The following is a 17,055-nucleotide window of genomic DNA, read 5'->3' as shown; positions in this document are numbered from 1 at the left end:
TGTCTCTGAACTCCCTCTGTCTCTTTTTGTTATAAGGATACATGTGATTTCATTTAGAGCCCACCTGGGTAATCCAGGATAAGATTCTCTCTCAACAGCCTTAATTTATACACATCTTTTGCCATATAAGGTAATATTACAAATTCTGGGGATCCAAACATGGACATAGCTGGCATTAAACCTATTATAACTGTTTTACACATAATTCTACAGTCTGAGTATATCTCGTCCGAAATGCTTGTAAGCAGGTCAGCTGTGGAATTTTTCACTTGTGATGTCACATAGGCACTCAAAAAGTTTTGGATTTTGAAGCATAATTTTTTTGATTTTTGGATTTGGGGATGTTCAACCTGTATTAGGAATCAGGGGAATTGTTTGGTATGGGAGGTCCACTTCCAATTCTTCATAGATAATTACATACTGGTTTATATTATTTTTTTCTAACTTTCCCATTATAAAACATTTTTAGTTAGTTTGATCCTTATTGCCAATTAGCATTCTCAGTCATTTAACCACTGCAATAGTTTAGTCTAAAAACAGGTTTTGTGTTACTGACATTTTGTGAGCTATGCACTATTGATATCTCTCTTGTCTAGATGTCAAAGTAAATTAGTCAATAGGATTTACGAGATGGTCCACTTTGAAGAATAAAATAGCCTCTTGGGATTAGAGTCCAATTTTAATTTAATTACATGTTGGGAAAGAAAAGATTTGGTTCAGTTTAATTTCTGTTGTAAAATTGGGTGAGTTGTCACCCAAAGTTAAACATTGTACATTAATTTGATATTGCTATATCCTTTTGTATTAAAAAAGGAAATAGCTAAAAAACAGACAATCATTCTTTGAGAACAAATTAATTCATTTAGGTGAAAACATAATATAACTTACTACTCATAAACACTTTATAAGTAGGATGTAGAGAAAAACTCATGCTTTAACTATAGGGCTTCTAGAGAAATTTATAGTGAAAACAATAGTCTAAGAACTATTGATTATTTTGGGACTAGTTTGGTGAGTCCATTATTTCTAGACTGTATTTTGAAATATAAACTTCTGGATAGCATGGGATATTGATAAGACTTCATAGAATGGAGGCATGCTGGTTTAGGCTTTGAAAGTTGAAGAAAGATTTTTCACAAAATAAATAAAGGAACATTCTAATACTTTATGTGACTGAAAGAGCCTTGAATATAACATTATAGTCTAGCCATGGATCATCACTGATAGTTTAATTACTCCTATGTCTTACATATTTTTCTCCATAGTTTAATCAACTGGTATTGATTCTAAAAGAAAAGGCGAAGTTATTGGGCTTCAGTTCATCCCACCACATAAATTGTTGAAAATCACTTGCAGGTCATTCTTGTAAACGGTGATATTCTATTGGAGCCTATATATTCAAAAACATTGTGGAAAGCACAGGTGTCAATGAGCTGGAAAGATGATGAATTTCAAAAGACTTTGAAGGATAGTTGTAGTTTTTGAATTCCAAAGATAAGAATATGAATTCTGATGAACAATACCATCAGAATGGACATGTACAAGAACTGAAATTTGGAAATTTCCAGAGGAATAAAACCGAAGGAGTATAATTGTATGCAGAAAGAGTTAGCTTTCATGTTGTGTTATAGTAGAATCAGCAACAAAGGCCCTAATAAAAAAATACGAGTTGTGGTAGCAGTTTGGTCACCTACTAGAATAGACATTTTACTTAGAAAAGTCACTTTGCAATTCTGATCATTTATGCCCTCGTCTATAAAACGTGATTCAAAATACCAGTTCCCTGGAGTTCATGGGATTAAGAAAGTAAATTATTTGCATTTTTAGAAAAATAAAAAGCTCTAAAACATTTTTTATTTTTTATGCACCCTGTTATAAGTAAAGCCCATCATAAAACATACGGCATATGAGTTATTACTAAGGAACAAAATTAGCAGATGGCAAAGCCCAACTTCTGGCTATAATAATTAAAGCTACTTTTGTAGGGGGAATAAGCTTATGCCTGCTTGGAATTCAAGAAGCAGTCCTCTAAATAATGGTTTTTCCAAATCGAAGGAAAGCTTTCTCATTGGCTTAAGGATTGTTGGTTTTCTACAGGCTTTGTAGTCAGACATACAAACTCTAAAACACTACCTTTTTAAAAATACTTTTAAACCACCTTAATGGGGTATGATTTACATACAAAAAAAGCTGTCTATAATGTGTACAACCTGGTTAGTTTGGAGATAAGTGTACACCCATGAAACCATCACTACAATCTATGCCTTAAATATGTCCACCCCCAAAAGGTTGCTCCTGCTTTCCTTATTTATTATTGTTACATTCTGAACAGAAAACAACATAAGATCTACCCTCATACCACATGGTTTAAGTGTTCAGTAGAGTATTGTTAACTATAGGTACTATGCTGTACAGTAGATCTCTAAGATCTATTCATCTTGCATAATTTTATCTTTGTTTCTTTGACTAATTCCTCCCCATTTTCCTCTTTTAGTACCTGGAAACAACTATACTATTCTCTGCTTCTATGCTTCCTCATCTTTAATGTTTCCACTAAAACACTACCTTTCATTTTTAAAACTAAAGATTAGTAAATGCATTGTATAAATATATCTGCATAAATGTATATGAAATATATGATGATAGTTTAATATATGTAAAGAAAAGGATGCAACATAGATCGATATAGATATAACTATCAAGCAGAGTCTTCCTGGATTATTTACTCATTTGTTGAAAGGAACTCTGGATGTGAGCTAGTCTTTCTGGAAGAAAATAGGCCAATTAAGTTAAGGTGCTGTGAAATTTCACAGAAATGTTGGTGAGCATGTAGAATTTGGACTTGTCAAGGTCTCTTTTATCTGGTCCCTAAGCTGGCCTGCATAAATTATATATATTTTTTTATTTTCTTGGAGGGTTGCCACATGGAGCCTGTATAAATTATGAGTATAATTAAGCACATAGACTGGAAGATCAGAACCTAATTTTTAGATATGCCTCAGGTTCTCTTCTGAGGCTTTGCCTGGAAGCCAGGGAAGTTCTCCCTGCCAGAGGAAATAGATATAAAATAATTTCTTCAAAATATAAAGGTTTTCTACCTTTGGATGAGCTGATTACTTGGGGTGGGATGGAGCTGCTATTCTCAAATTACCCAGCTTTAAAAAGCAGCAGATGGGTCCGAAGGCTCCCTGTAGGACCAGAGCTGATGTATGTGCCTCTTCTCACTGCTCTAATCCCAGGCCCAGGAGACCCATTTAGTGTGAACTCTTCATTCCTAGCACAAGTTAGACCTTTAGTTCCATCCTTATGAATTTCTCAGTGTTTATTCATGACTTTTAAGCCTCTTCACTCATCTTCTTCCTAGTCCCGACCCACCCGCCATTTCTCATGGACTTGGCATGCAGATCACACTTTCCTCATACTCTCATACAAACCTCATTTGACCTGGTGGCTGTGTTGCCTTTGTTCAGCACTTTAGAATAGGTGGCCCTGGATATAAGACAGACACTGGGTATTTAATGAAGGTATTGACATTTTTCTTAGTTTTGATCTAGGCAAAGAAAGCCTTGGTCCAAACAAAACAAACTCTTAGGTACTAAATTCTATATATTCAGCAGCATATTTAAATTGAAACAAATATATCTGATGGATTAGAGATTTAGCATATTTTTCTGTCACCCCGATTTGATTAGGAAGTTTGAATTCTAAATCACAAGATCTCTAAAATAATTTGTTTCTTTCCTGAAACCCAGTCTGTCTTATTATAAGGCATGTATATTACTGACAGTATTTCTAATAATTATATTTCAATTTTTTATTTTCATTGTCAATGGATATTTAATTTATTTAATTGAATTTTAGAGAAAATTATTTAAATGAGTATAGGGAATTATTTAAGTGACAGATAGTGAATGCCAATAAGAATTTTCTTTCTTATAATCATAGGCTTATAGTTTACTGTTGTTTTCTTTTTAACAAAACCTGATTTTTTAAATCTTATACTTTTTATTTTTTTTCTCATGCCATGTTTGGTCATTTTAGTCATATCTTAGTTCTATTATTGTATTGACAAAGATGTATTCAATTTCACTAATTATTAAAAGATGTTCAAATTTTATTGAGGTGATTTAAAGGCAGTGGCTCTAATTTGGCTTACTGAATTCAAATATGCATGTAATGATTTGTTTTTCTATTTCTTTAGATAATCCAAAATCTACTCTACCTCTCTTCATTTGTAATACCTTCAAATATCACACTTCAAGGTTTAGTGACTAGGCCTAAAGATTTCACATATAATCCAAAGAAATCTGTTCAAGTGGACATCTATCAACAGGTAAAACTATGCTTTTAACTCTGTTTTTCTTGTCTATGCTTACAAGTTGTGCTTGTTAAAAGAAATAAGACACAACTGATATAAATTGTATTAAAATATTATAGAATTGAGCATAGGAAAAAAAGGCATGAAGCCAATGAGTGTGTATGACTTGGATCTTGACAACTGGTCAACTCAAGAGTCACTAATAAGGCAGACGTAACAATGTTGGAATTATAATTTTTGAAACTGATTGGTTCTGGGTCTGTTTTCTAATGGATCAGTTAAGAGATCATAAGATGTCATTTTATATGAAGAAAAACAAAAGAAGTAGTAGATAAGAAAATGAAGAAGTATATGAGTGGCGCCTTGCACCCTGGAGCCCACAGTTATCATTCAAATCAAGGAAATGTGCTGAAAACAGAGAGTAAAATATCATATAAATGAGAAATAAATTGATGAACTGTGGGAAAAATGTAATGCAAAAACAGAAAAGATTGAGGAGAAAAAATGCTTAATCATATGTTTTTTATTTAAAGGCAAGTGTACTTTTGAAAGGAACGATTTGTGTAGCATCTAAGAAAATAGCTTCACTTTTATAACAAAGCGGAAACAATTTGAGTAGTTGACAGTTCAGAGAATGAACATGCAGTACATTAGAAAAACATGAATTTAATAGGGAATATAAATCAGAATTCCTCGGTGATATTCCTTCAGACCGGAATCTAGAGAAATGTGAAACAGCTGATTATCTATGGAAGGCTGATGTGCAGGTCACCTATTGTCATTCAGAATTGTTAAAGAAAGAACATTTGTGCATTAAAATATGTCTGGGGATATGATTGATACTTAGAGGAGGTGAATATGTAGTTGTGTGCATGTGCACACGCATGTGGATGCACATGTGTATGTGTGTTTGAGATAGAAAAATGGGAGGAGTCAAAGGAAGGGCTGGTAGTGTATGCTATTACTATCCATTTTTACTCCTTTCAGTTTTTCTGATGCTTCCATTTTTTTAGTCCTTTTCTGAATTTGGATGATGGCCTCATCATTTACTTGTATATACCATAGTCAAGATACATTTAGCAAATATTCCTTTCCTTTACTTTTCATTTAGGATGTCATCTAAAGCCAACCTCTTCTCAGGCACTTATACCATAATTGCTACCAGCATTTGCCTTGAGATTGCTGCCACTGTCTAGAAAGGACTGTTAAAAAAAAAAAAGTCTGCCTCAAACAAACATATAGGGGCCTAACATTTTATTCTGATTTATTTCTCTTTAACTTCATTACAAAACAAAACCTGAAACTTCATACTTACAGAGATAAAATGACAGCGGATGGCATAATGGGTGAAATTTTTTTTTCAAGTTCAAATATTTATAGCTATTTATTGATCAATTTGTCTTTTATTATAAAGACAAATTTTATTATAAAGACAATTTGTCTATTATATGCTAATAACTATACTGAGAACTTGGAATACAATAACTGCCTTGTTATCTTAGAATCTGATGGGAAAGATGGATAGTGAATAAGTCAGTGGAAATGTTATTTGAAGGCAAAAATATTGTGGCTGTTTCCAAATTATTCATTGGGAGAATGAGGAATTTGGAGAAATCTATGTTTTCCTATGATTCAAATTGAAATCAGAACTATAAGAAAAGTACTTATTACAATAGCTTATAATATTGAGATAAGGTAAGAATCTAAACAGTCCTGAATTTTTTATGAAATAATTTAGAGAATATTAACCAGTGAAATATTAAAACTGATTATGCAGCTATTTGTGATTTTTAAAGAAATCCAAATAAATGAGAAATTCAAATCTTAGAACTCTACTTCTATACAGCACATTTTAGTTAAATTTATATACATAAATATATACACACATTGAATATACATATATACAGATAAATATTTATGCATTTGTTGTTTCTTCAATTCTAAGAAGCACATATTTCACATTTTAACATCTTTGAAGTCAGGATGTCTTACACTGGATGGCATTTTATAATCATTGTTGCTAATGTTGCCTATGCCTATGCACATTTTAGTGATTGTTTCTGATCATGGTTGGACAGTTTCAGTCTTTTGATATTTCAGTCAATAAACCATTTGTGGACCATTAGAGGAAGGAATATAAGTTCTGTTGTTCACTGAGTATCTTCTGTTGATATTTTCTGGTAAGACGAAGAACATCAGTGTCAAAATTTAAAGTGGTGTAAGCAGCTTGAAAGAAATTCCTAGACAGTAATGGAATACTCTGTAGAAATGCCAAACCGTGGATGCTCTTTATAGGCCAGAGGAGGATATTGTGTAAAAAAACACAGCTATTGCAAACTGTGATTCAAAAAGCGATTCAGAAGAATCATAATCCGATTGTGAAAATATTTAGCAATACTTAATGAGTTGGAAGTTGTTTTCTTTTAGTACATATTTATACATATAATTTTGATATAAAAATTGTTGTCATTTTCAATTGGATAAAATGTATTATGTAAACATATATAACTGAAGCTATAGCAGACTATATATAGCAGAATATATTCACCAGTATGTCTATAATAGTTTACTCTAGTGTTAGGACTGTGGGTGATTTATATTTTTTAATGTATTTTTTATTTTTAAAATTTTTAAATTACTAATTAGTATTTATATCGTTGGCAAATGATAAATAGTTACTTATTTTAATCTTTAAGTGAAAATGTATTCTGAATTTGTAGGATAATTACTGAAGTGGAAATATGATGCATAAGTGTCCAAATTTTAGAAGGACAAGTTGGAAGTTTTCTTCCATTGGTGTAAGCATAACTAGTAAAATACAAGAACTGGTGTTTAAAGAACAGAATGGCTCTAACTACATGAAAAGATACTCAAAAGTATTAGTGATCACAGAATGCAAATTAAAAGCACAATGAATTTTTTCATGTCTACTGCATTAGAAAAAAATTAAAAATTATGCATTGATCAGGATATGTGGCAAGGAGAACTCTTATGCACTGCTTGTTTCAGTGTAAATTTCTACAATAAATCTTCTATAATTCCTATCCAGTATCTCTGCAGAATTGTTTACACAAATGCCCCAAGAGAGAAAAGTACAGGAATGTTCATAGGAGCATAATGACATCTATCTGGAGACAGTTCAAATCTTTATATATACTTAGGTATGAGTTACATATAGATATAGATACATACACATGTATATTCAAAAATGACGTATGGTCAATCCTTATTATGAGTGATTCCATATTTGTAAATTTGCATATCCACAGAAATTTGTGATTCACAGCACTTCTGCAATCATTTGCTGACATGCACAGAACAGCAAAAAAAGTTGTTATGCAACACTTACATTCCCAGCTGAGGTCAAACAAGGCAAGACCCTGCCTTCTGGTTTAAGTTCTCACACTGTAAACCAGTATTCTTTTTATAGTCTAATACCATGTTTTTCACATTTTGTGCTTTTTGTTGGTGATCTTGCTGTTTAAAATATTCCCTAAGAGTAATGCTGAAGTGCTGTCTAGCATTCCTCCGCACGAGAAAACTGTGAAGTGTCTTTTAGAAAAAATATTTGTGTTAGATAAGCTTCATCCAGACATGAGTTACGGCGCTATTCCCTGTAAGTTTAGTTTCAATGAATCAGCAATATGTATTAAGTAAGGTATCTTTAAACAGAAACACACGTAAAACAAGGTTTTGTATTGATTGGTTGATAAAAATGTGATCAGAGTCTCACAGAAACCTAACCTTGTTTTTCTACTATGTGCAGCGGTTCAGCATTTGGTAATTCAGTGTTCATGGTGACTTTATAGAGCACAGCTTCCATGAATAATGAGAATCAACTGTACTCTGTGACATGAGATTTATAAGTCTATGTACATAATGTCTAAATCTAAAATTATAATATTAAATTAAAAAACTGTTTCCAAGATTATATATGTCATATGCATATTATTACATGCATATAATGTATAAAATGTAATATATACTTGAAATATTAATAATTTTATTATTGTTATTATTGTTAAGAATTAAATGTTGACTCTGATCTATATATATTTTAGGTAATACAAATTTTATGTATAATATATATTTAGCTTATGTATTATATATAAATTTAGGAACATATAACATATACATATACACACATACATATATGGTAAAAGTATAAATAACATTAACTTAAAAGCCATCATACAATTTGGGATAGTTGTTGCCGTTTGGTAGAGAAAGAGCGATGTGGTCAGAGAGGGACACACGGAGGTGATTTGATTAAAAAATGGCTGTTGCTATTTTCTGAAGATCCTACAGTTATTTAATATTTTTAGAGAAATTCTGGAGGATTTCACATTCAACCTAAACTATGATTTATTGAACACTGAACTATGTGCAGATCACAAACCTGAGGCAAGCACACACTATTTCATTTAATTCTCACACTACTCTTGTGAGGTAGGTACTCTTCATGCAATTTTTTTTTGACACTCAAGATGAGATTGTCATGCAAATTTCACTTTAAGATTTGGCTTTTAAAAGTTATAGCTTCTACATTAAATGTAATAAAAGACATGGAATTTTGAAAGCCACATATATATTTTTTCTCTCTAAAAATGTAATTTTAAGATCTTCACTCATTGTCATTTTATATATAATTTTAATAAAAATTAGGATAATGATAGGTAAATTTGTCTAGTACATATTAGTGATGCCATTTACATGTAGTCTTCTGTCAATGTTCTTAATGACCTTATAAACTAAATATAGGTATTATCCTGTTTTTACAGATGACACCACAGACTCAGTTTTATTACTTTACTAAGCGTTACAGAGTAAATGATGGAGCCGGTATTTGTAGCATTTGAAGCTCTTATGCTTAATTTTCATGCCACAAGAGGAAACCATGTAAAGGAAAATAGGCTTAAATGTACAATTTCACAATAAACTAGAATTTTAGAAAATAGAATTGTATATATGTGTGTGTGCATGTGTATATACATTTTCTTTTCTATTTTATTCTTTGTATAGGAGCAAACCAAGTAGAATGGTTTTAAAGGGTCTATAAGTTCAAATTATTTTAATATAAGAGTGTTCCATTTCTAAAGGTGGAGCGTATTTAAATGCTGAGAAAATTCTAATTCATAGAATTTATACTAGTGTTGACACCTATTTATTGTGTGAGTCTACACACACCTCTTTACTTTCCTATGGGCATAGTTTCCTGTCTGTAAAATGGAAATCCCATATTTATAACATGATTTGAATATTAATGAATTATAATATTTGTATTGATATTATTATTTTAAAATATGGGTTTAAGATTACTTAGAAATGTTATTTATGATATTTGAAGTGAGTAAAAAAAATCATCCAGTTGTATTTCTGAATGTTTACTATAGCAGATGTGATAAAAACTACAATAGTTTAAACTCATGAATTAGTAATAAAAGATGGTTTAGTTTTCTTTATGCAAGCAGGAAAACTGCAGAGTGAGGACTTTAAGCCCCGTAACTGTTTTTACATGCTGATTATACAACAAAGAGTAGTTTACCACATAAATGTCCTTTGGTATTTCCTCAGTATTCTTCTATGGTTTCTTTTTTAAATTTTCAAGCAATAAAATAGGTACTTTAAAATATAGCAATAAAATTTAGTAATATATAGATTCAGATACTTTAGACAACTTTCAGAGATCATTTGCTATTTTCAACTGGTTTCACTAACACTTACAATATTTATTTCCTTTTCTTTTTTCCTTAAATATTATACATCTTCAAAGATACTATTTCCAATTCACATGTGATGTAAAGTCATCATGTTAGGTTAACTGAAGACCAAGGAGAAATAAACTTATCTCCCAATTAATAGATGAATTGATAGATAGAAGACAGGTAATTTTTATGTTTCTAAGAAAGCAAAAATGATTGCAAAAGCAAGCTGTACACATGCTGAAGACTACAAACCATCTCAAAATAATTATTGAGAGGTGTGGTATTTTGGGTTGATTTTAGCAATTTTAGCATTTGCATGACATTAACTTATAGAAGTGGCTTTGCCCCGATTACTGTGATTGACTAAGCTCTACATTATGTGCATTATTTCTTTGTGGTTAAAGCCTTTCATTTGACCTTGTCACTATAGTTTCCATGACATTTTTTGGTAGGCTTCTAACATACAAATGTATACCTATAAAATAAAATATTTCAAGTTATTGTATTCATTTTTTGAAAATTAGATGCCTGTGACCATTTTGATCAATAAGAATACTATAGATATGCAGAGAAGCTGTAATAAAAATGCCAACAATTTTTTTGCTTGCTTTTTGTCCCCCTAAATTACATTACTCGGTAGTCTTATTTCTAATTCTATTTATATTATCTGTAAAGTCAGCAGTGATTAGTAAAATTGAGTCCCTTCCATTACTATTTTACTTGGGTAAGGCTTCTTAATATTTCTGAAATTTGTCACATTTTAAAAATACAAAAAAAAAAAATACCGGAAAAGGCTTTTATTGAAACTAAATTGAATACTTACTGAAAATAAAAAGCATGTATTTAGCATAATAAGTACACAATATTTATTGAGTGAGATCCCCTTATCCATTTTTGTATACTTATAGATTACATTATAGATTACTTTGAGTATCATGCATTAATTCAATAAGATAAGTAATTTGAACTCTTGAGACTATTCCATCAAATTAATGCCACTGTATCTAAAGCCATATTTTATATCTGTATATTTAGTCAGGAATAACTTTAAATTTTACTTTATTGTATTTTCTTGGGAAAATCAGGAGGATTTACCTTTTTCATACCATTTAACAATTTTTAAAATTTTTTTCACCATTTAACAATTTTTAAAATTTAAAAAATGAAAATTTTTTAAATTTTCATTTAAAATTTTTAAAATTTATAGTGTCTAATAGAATGGTAGGCACATTTATCAATTATACCTCTACTTCCTATAAAAGAGTAATTTGAGACTGCTTTTTAAAAAATAACCATATATCAAAACATCACATTGTACCCCATAAATATATAATAGATACAAGTAAATATATAAAAAAGCTAAATTTGTTGATGTATGAGTATATAAATAAGACATGTAAAATATATTTATAAAAAACATTTTTAAAAATGAGATATTTTCTGTACAAATCATTGTGGCAATTAAAGCTTATTTAGCTATTTTATTTTAATTAAAAAACATTTTAGGGATAGGGCCTCTCTCTGTCACACAGGATGGAGTGCAGTGGCTCCATCAGAGCTCACTGCAGCCTTGAACTACTGGGTGAGTATAGTTAGTAATACTGTATAGTATACTGGTAATTTGCCAACAGAGTAGATTTCAGGTGTTCTGAGCACAAAAAAGAAAAGCGGTAACTCTATGAGGCAAGGGGTATGTTAATTAGTTTGACTGTAGTAATCATTTTTGCTATGAGTATGTATAACAAAACGTTTTACACCTTAAATATATAATTTTTATTTTTTATTTTTTATTTTTATTTATTTTTTTTTTTTGAGACGGAGTCTTGCTCTGTCGCCCAGGCTGGAGTGCAGTGGCGGGATCTCGGCTCACTGCAAGCTCCGCCTCTGGGGTTCACGCCATTCTCCTGCCTCAGCCTCCCGAGTAGCTGGGACTACAGGCGCCCGCCACCTCGCCCGGCTAGTTTTTTTTTTTGTATTTTTTTAGTAGAGACGGGGTTTCACCGTATTAGCCAGGATGGTCTCGATCTCCTGACCTTGTGATCCACCCGTCTCGGCCTCCCAAAGTGCTGGGATTACAGGCTTGAGCCACCGCGCCCGGCCTATAATTTTTATTTTAAAAAAATAGTGGGGGCCGGAGGTGGTGGCTCATGCCTGTAATCCCAGCACTTTGGGAGGCTGAGGTGGGTGGATCATCTGAGGTCAGGAGTTTGAGACCAACTTGGCCAATGTGATGAAACCCCATCTCTACTAAAAATACAAAAATTAGTCAGGCATGGTGGCACCTGCCTGTAATTCCAGCTACTAGGGGGCTGGGGCACGAGGATCGCTTGAACCTGGGAGGTAGAGGTTGCAGTGAGCCAGTATCATGACACTGCACTCCAACCTGGGCCACAGAGTGAGAATCCATCCCGCCCCCCCGCCCCAACAAAAAAAAGTGAGTTAGAGTTGTCTTGACAATCATCAAAAAGCTAGACAACAGAAAGCACTTAAAAAAAAAAAAAAGCCAATAGATCATGTCAAAAGGCTGTGCAACCATCATTTCATTCCTTGGTTTAGCCTTAAGCGGGAAGGAAAAATGAGACCAAAATTATCAATTATTGAGGTTAAAACAACTGATGATTGAAGTAGAATATGTATGAGATCTATCTTAGAGCTATGTCTGATGTATAATGTAAAATTGTACTTCAGTTCAGATCTAAATTCTTCACTTTGAGTAATTTTTGTTTCAATAATCACATTAAATTATTTAAATATTTAGCCCACAGTAATCAAAGGTATATAACTTGCATTGATTTTTTTTGTACATTTTCTGGTAATTTTCTGAATAGAAGAGTGTGAAAAATATTCATGAAAAATCATATTGTAGTTTTAACTAGAAAGTACTATTTTAGTGACTATCAAGAGTGGTAAACAAAAGGGGAAATAAAATTTAAACTGTTATTTCATTTTTTTAAATATAGATTACTTGAATTTTCATTAGAGGAGCAGAAATGCCACCAATGCCAAGTACCCCACCTCTGCATCCACCTCCAGATGGAGGATGGGGCTGGGTTGTGGTTGGAGCAGCTTTTATCTCCATTGGATTTTCATATGCATTCCCTAAAGCCGTCACCGTATTCTTCAAAGAAATTCAGCAAATATTCCACACTACCTACAGTGAAATAGCATGGATATCATCCATTATGCTGGCTGTTATGTACGCAGGAGGTAAGCTTCTTGCAGTAAATAGAATCCTGAATTAAGAAAATAATTCCTCCGTGTCACAATGTTTTACATATAGTGTCTTGGTATATTAAAACCTGTTTTTATGTTATAGTCACTTAAAACCAATCAAAAGTATAATTAGAACTGAACTTTCAATGATTTTAGTGATTCAGCATCTTAAGCTATTTGCTTTGAATCGAGTCTTAATAGGGGATTTGTTTGAATAAGAATTGGTAAGCACAAAGCAAGATTTACTAAATTATGGAATTTCCAAGTGAAGCTACTTCATTTAGTTTGAAATAAAGTCCACATCATATTGCTGATGTCATTTTTCACTATTGCAACCTCTGGTAGAAATGCTTTCTTCTGAATGAGAAGAAAATTTAAGTTGCTGACAGTTTATAAGCCCAGAAAGTACATCGCTTTAAGCTGCAAAAATGAAGTGTTAACATGTACATTCTAGACCCATTCAAATTTCTGTGACTGAAATGATTATTTATCTCTGTAAGACTCATTAAATATGACATCTTTTTAACTTAAATGGTTGCCTGAAAATTATCTTATTACCTTCTATGTTCAAATGAGGGTATGAGTCATGAAGGATAATGAATAGATCAAAGTACCATCCCACTTCTAAATGTTAAAAATTTGGAATTATTGGTGCCTTATTATGTCACCTATTTTCTTTAAATCAATCTCAGTAGCAGACCAGACTCTCTTGTAGAATTTTTTGAAAGTCATTACTTAAAATATGTCTTTTAGAGTTTTTATTTTTCAAGTGGATATTTGACTTTAAGGGATAGATATAGACTCAGACTATAGTCATTTAAAGAAATTATATCAATTATCTTCTGTGATTTCTTATTTTTCAAGTAAGGATAATATGGCTCTTAGTCATGGAGATAGGACATTAGTATAATATCCAGTATTTAGTAATATTTACTTTCACCCAAGGCCTAAGTACTCAATATGTGTGATATGACTTAATCCTCTTAATGATCCGTGAAATAAGTATTATCTTCTCCTTATTCCATAGCTGAGGAAATAGATAAGATAGCTCTCCCAAGTCAAACAGCTTGTTAGTGGCAAATAGAGACTGCAACTCCAAGCATTTGACACCTATGGTCTCTGACTTTTACATCTAGAAAGTGACATCTTTCTGTTTACATCTAGAGAGTGACAAAGCCAGATTCAGCCCAGGCCTTCTGTAAACCTGATTCATTTCTTTCCATCTCAGCTCAGTGGCTTGTGTACCACCTCCACCAACATCATTTGTTCAGTGACATAATAATTATTCTTTAGGACATTATCTTTTTCTTGTACTATGAAGGTAAACAGTTGATCCTGAAATAATTCTGTGTGTGTGTGTGTGTGTGTGTGTGTGTGTGTGTGTTTATGTGTGTTGGTGCTGGAATGTGTTTTCTACTTTTTATGTATAGTGATTTTATATTAATACAGCATATGTTTCCCTTATCCATTTGGTTAGGTTAAACATGCATTTTTCTTCCAGTATCAAAAGGTATCCTTTAAATACTATTTGGGCATGTCAATGCAAAATTCTACTTCTAACACACATTCTGTGAATCTCCTTTGGGCAGTTGCTTTATAGATTGTAAGAATGTTATTTCGTATGACCATAGAAACAGTAGGTATTGTAGAATAGATATTCCTGTATAGAGCAGCACATAATCATCTTGACTTAAACTCCAAAACGTGCTAATATTAAGATACGTAGGAGGTTTTTTTTTTTTTTTTTTTTGCCTCTTAAATACAATTGAAACAGTCTCTTCTACTGAATTAATATAAGTCCATTGAATTTGAACTTCAGGTCTTATATAGTCATAATTCTTTATTGAGCAGATAGTTGACTAACTCATCAGTAGGACACAATTTTATACACCGTTTTAGTTAACCAAATCTTAATTTACATTGTCTATTAGTTTTCAGACCTCAGAGTCTCAATGGCTTAAAATAATATGGTTTATTTCTTGCTGAAGCAATGTTTCAACAGGTGGCTATTCCATCACCCAAGGCTTTGTATGTTGTTCCCTAAATCTGCTCCATCTGCTGGACAAATAGTAAAGGCAGACAGCACAGAAGATCATGTGGACTATTTTAGGGGGTAGGCCTGGAAGGAATAAACATTATTTCTGTACATATTCCATTGATTAGAACACTTATACTGCCCTACCCAGAGTCAGGGACCATGGATGCTGGGAAATGCAGCCTTCCTAAAGGAAGAAACAGAACTACAAAACATCCAGCCAGTCCTAGACAGAGCTTGGTTTCTCAACATTCTCCATTGAACAAAATATGCATGTGTTTATAGACTTGCCTATGACAGCCCTCCACCCTCTGGCTGGATCTAAAAGGAACATTAGAATGTACAGTGGCATAATTAACTTTCTCCAACTACGAAATCTCAATATGAAATTATGAAAAGTAAATATCCTATATTTACTACAAATAAGTGTTTTCATTTTATTCATACTTACTTTTCTATTTTACTATGTATGGTATAAATTTTTAAAAGCACAAAAGAATTCTTTTGAAATTCAGGAAGAAAATGGTAGTTTGTTAAAATAGTTATAAATTTGGAAAAAGCTGCCTTAAAATTTTTAGGGTGATAGGGATTTTATATATGCTTGTTTTGTGAAAGCAATGCTAGATACATACAAATTCTTAGTATTTAGTAATTGATGATGGTAATATCTAGGTTAGATCCAAGTAAATACCTGGAATATTGCCTAACGTCCTCTGGCTAAAACATTTAATGTTTCATCTCTGGCCATAGAGAAAAGTCAGGAATTGAAGAAATTCTGCTCACCTTTGGTCCTTCTTTTAAAACTGTAAACACAATTCTATGCCCATTGTCTAGTGGATGAAAATGCTTTTACCTGCCATGTCCACTGTTGAATATAGATCTTATACATTTACATAATTTGTTGGAAATAACATCTACATCTTATCCTGATAATTAGTTTCTAATCTTTTAACCAAAAATAATTGGCATACTTAAAATTATAATCTAATGTGGAAACAATTTTCTTAATGTGGATGCGATAATTTTTTTTTCAGAAACATAGTAACTATTTAGATATAGTCAGTTAATCTAAGACACAGGTATTAGTCCTGTTACTCACATTGCAGTCTTTCTTCAAGTGTGGTCTACAAAATGCTTTGCTTCTGAGTCATGAGTCTTGTTAAAAATGAAGTCCTGGGCCTTATCCCAAATCCCCTTTTATCAGGATTTCTGTTGATAGAGTTCAGAAACTTGCATTTTAACAAGCATCTCTGAAAACAACTTCACTTTATACACAACACAGGGGTTCACTGTTGTAGAAGAAAATCAATATTTGATTTTAAAATACTTAAATTTTCATATAATATATGAAATATATTTACAGGAGTCTTTTAGGTTGATGATTATAAAATAAATTTAAAGAGCATAAGGTGAAAAGACATAGTTTAATATGAAGTATAATGAGTCTCTCTAGCAAGTAGCTGAAATATTCTGTTCAATGCAATGCTAATTGCGTTAGCCTAGAGAACACCTAAGATCTGACACATTCATTAGGGCTTAGCACTCAACCTATTAATCACTACTGTGGGGTCACTGAGTAAGACAGAGCGTGTTCAGAGGCCTGGCCTGTGATGTCAGGACTGGAGTCTCTTGTAGTAATTAGTTGGCATGTGGGCTTTGGTAGCAAGGTATTATCTTCCCTTCTGATGTCTGCATTAAAAATGAAACTAATGAAAGGTTTGCAGGAAGGATGGAAAAGAATGCAAATTATGTTTATACCTTACTTCATCCTTAGAATAATGGCA

At 32.2% G+C, this 17,055-nt stretch overlaps 1 protein-coding gene across 4 annotated transcripts in view; it reads left to right on the top strand.

Moving 5' to 3' along the window:
• Window positions 1-17,055, top strand: part of LOC105474050 (solute carrier family 16 member 7) — a 98,122-nt gene that overhangs the window by 23,463 nt on the left and 57,604 nt on the right. For all 4 annotated transcript variants that reach the window (XM_011728370.3, XM_011728368.3, XM_011728367.3 and 1 more), the window contains exons 2-3: window positions 4,202-4,333; window positions 12,984-13,230. In XM_011728370.3, coding sequence (XP_011726672.2) covers window positions 13,014-13,230 — 217 coding nt within the window. In that variant the 5' untranslated portion in view covers window positions 4,202-4,333; window positions 12,984-13,013. The remainder of the gene's footprint in view (window positions 1-4,201; window positions 4,334-12,983; window positions 13,231-17,055) is intronic.

This window comes from Macaca nemestrina, chromosome 10 (genome assembly GCF_043159975.1).
Source record: "Macaca nemestrina isolate mMacNem1 chromosome 10, mMacNem.hap1, whole genome shotgun sequence".
NCBI lineage: Eukaryota > Metazoa > Chordata > Mammalia > Primates > Cercopithecidae > Macaca > Macaca nemestrina.
The sequence above is the reverse complement of the archived record's forward strand: the minus strand, read 5'-3'. Positions and strand labels throughout refer to the sequence as shown.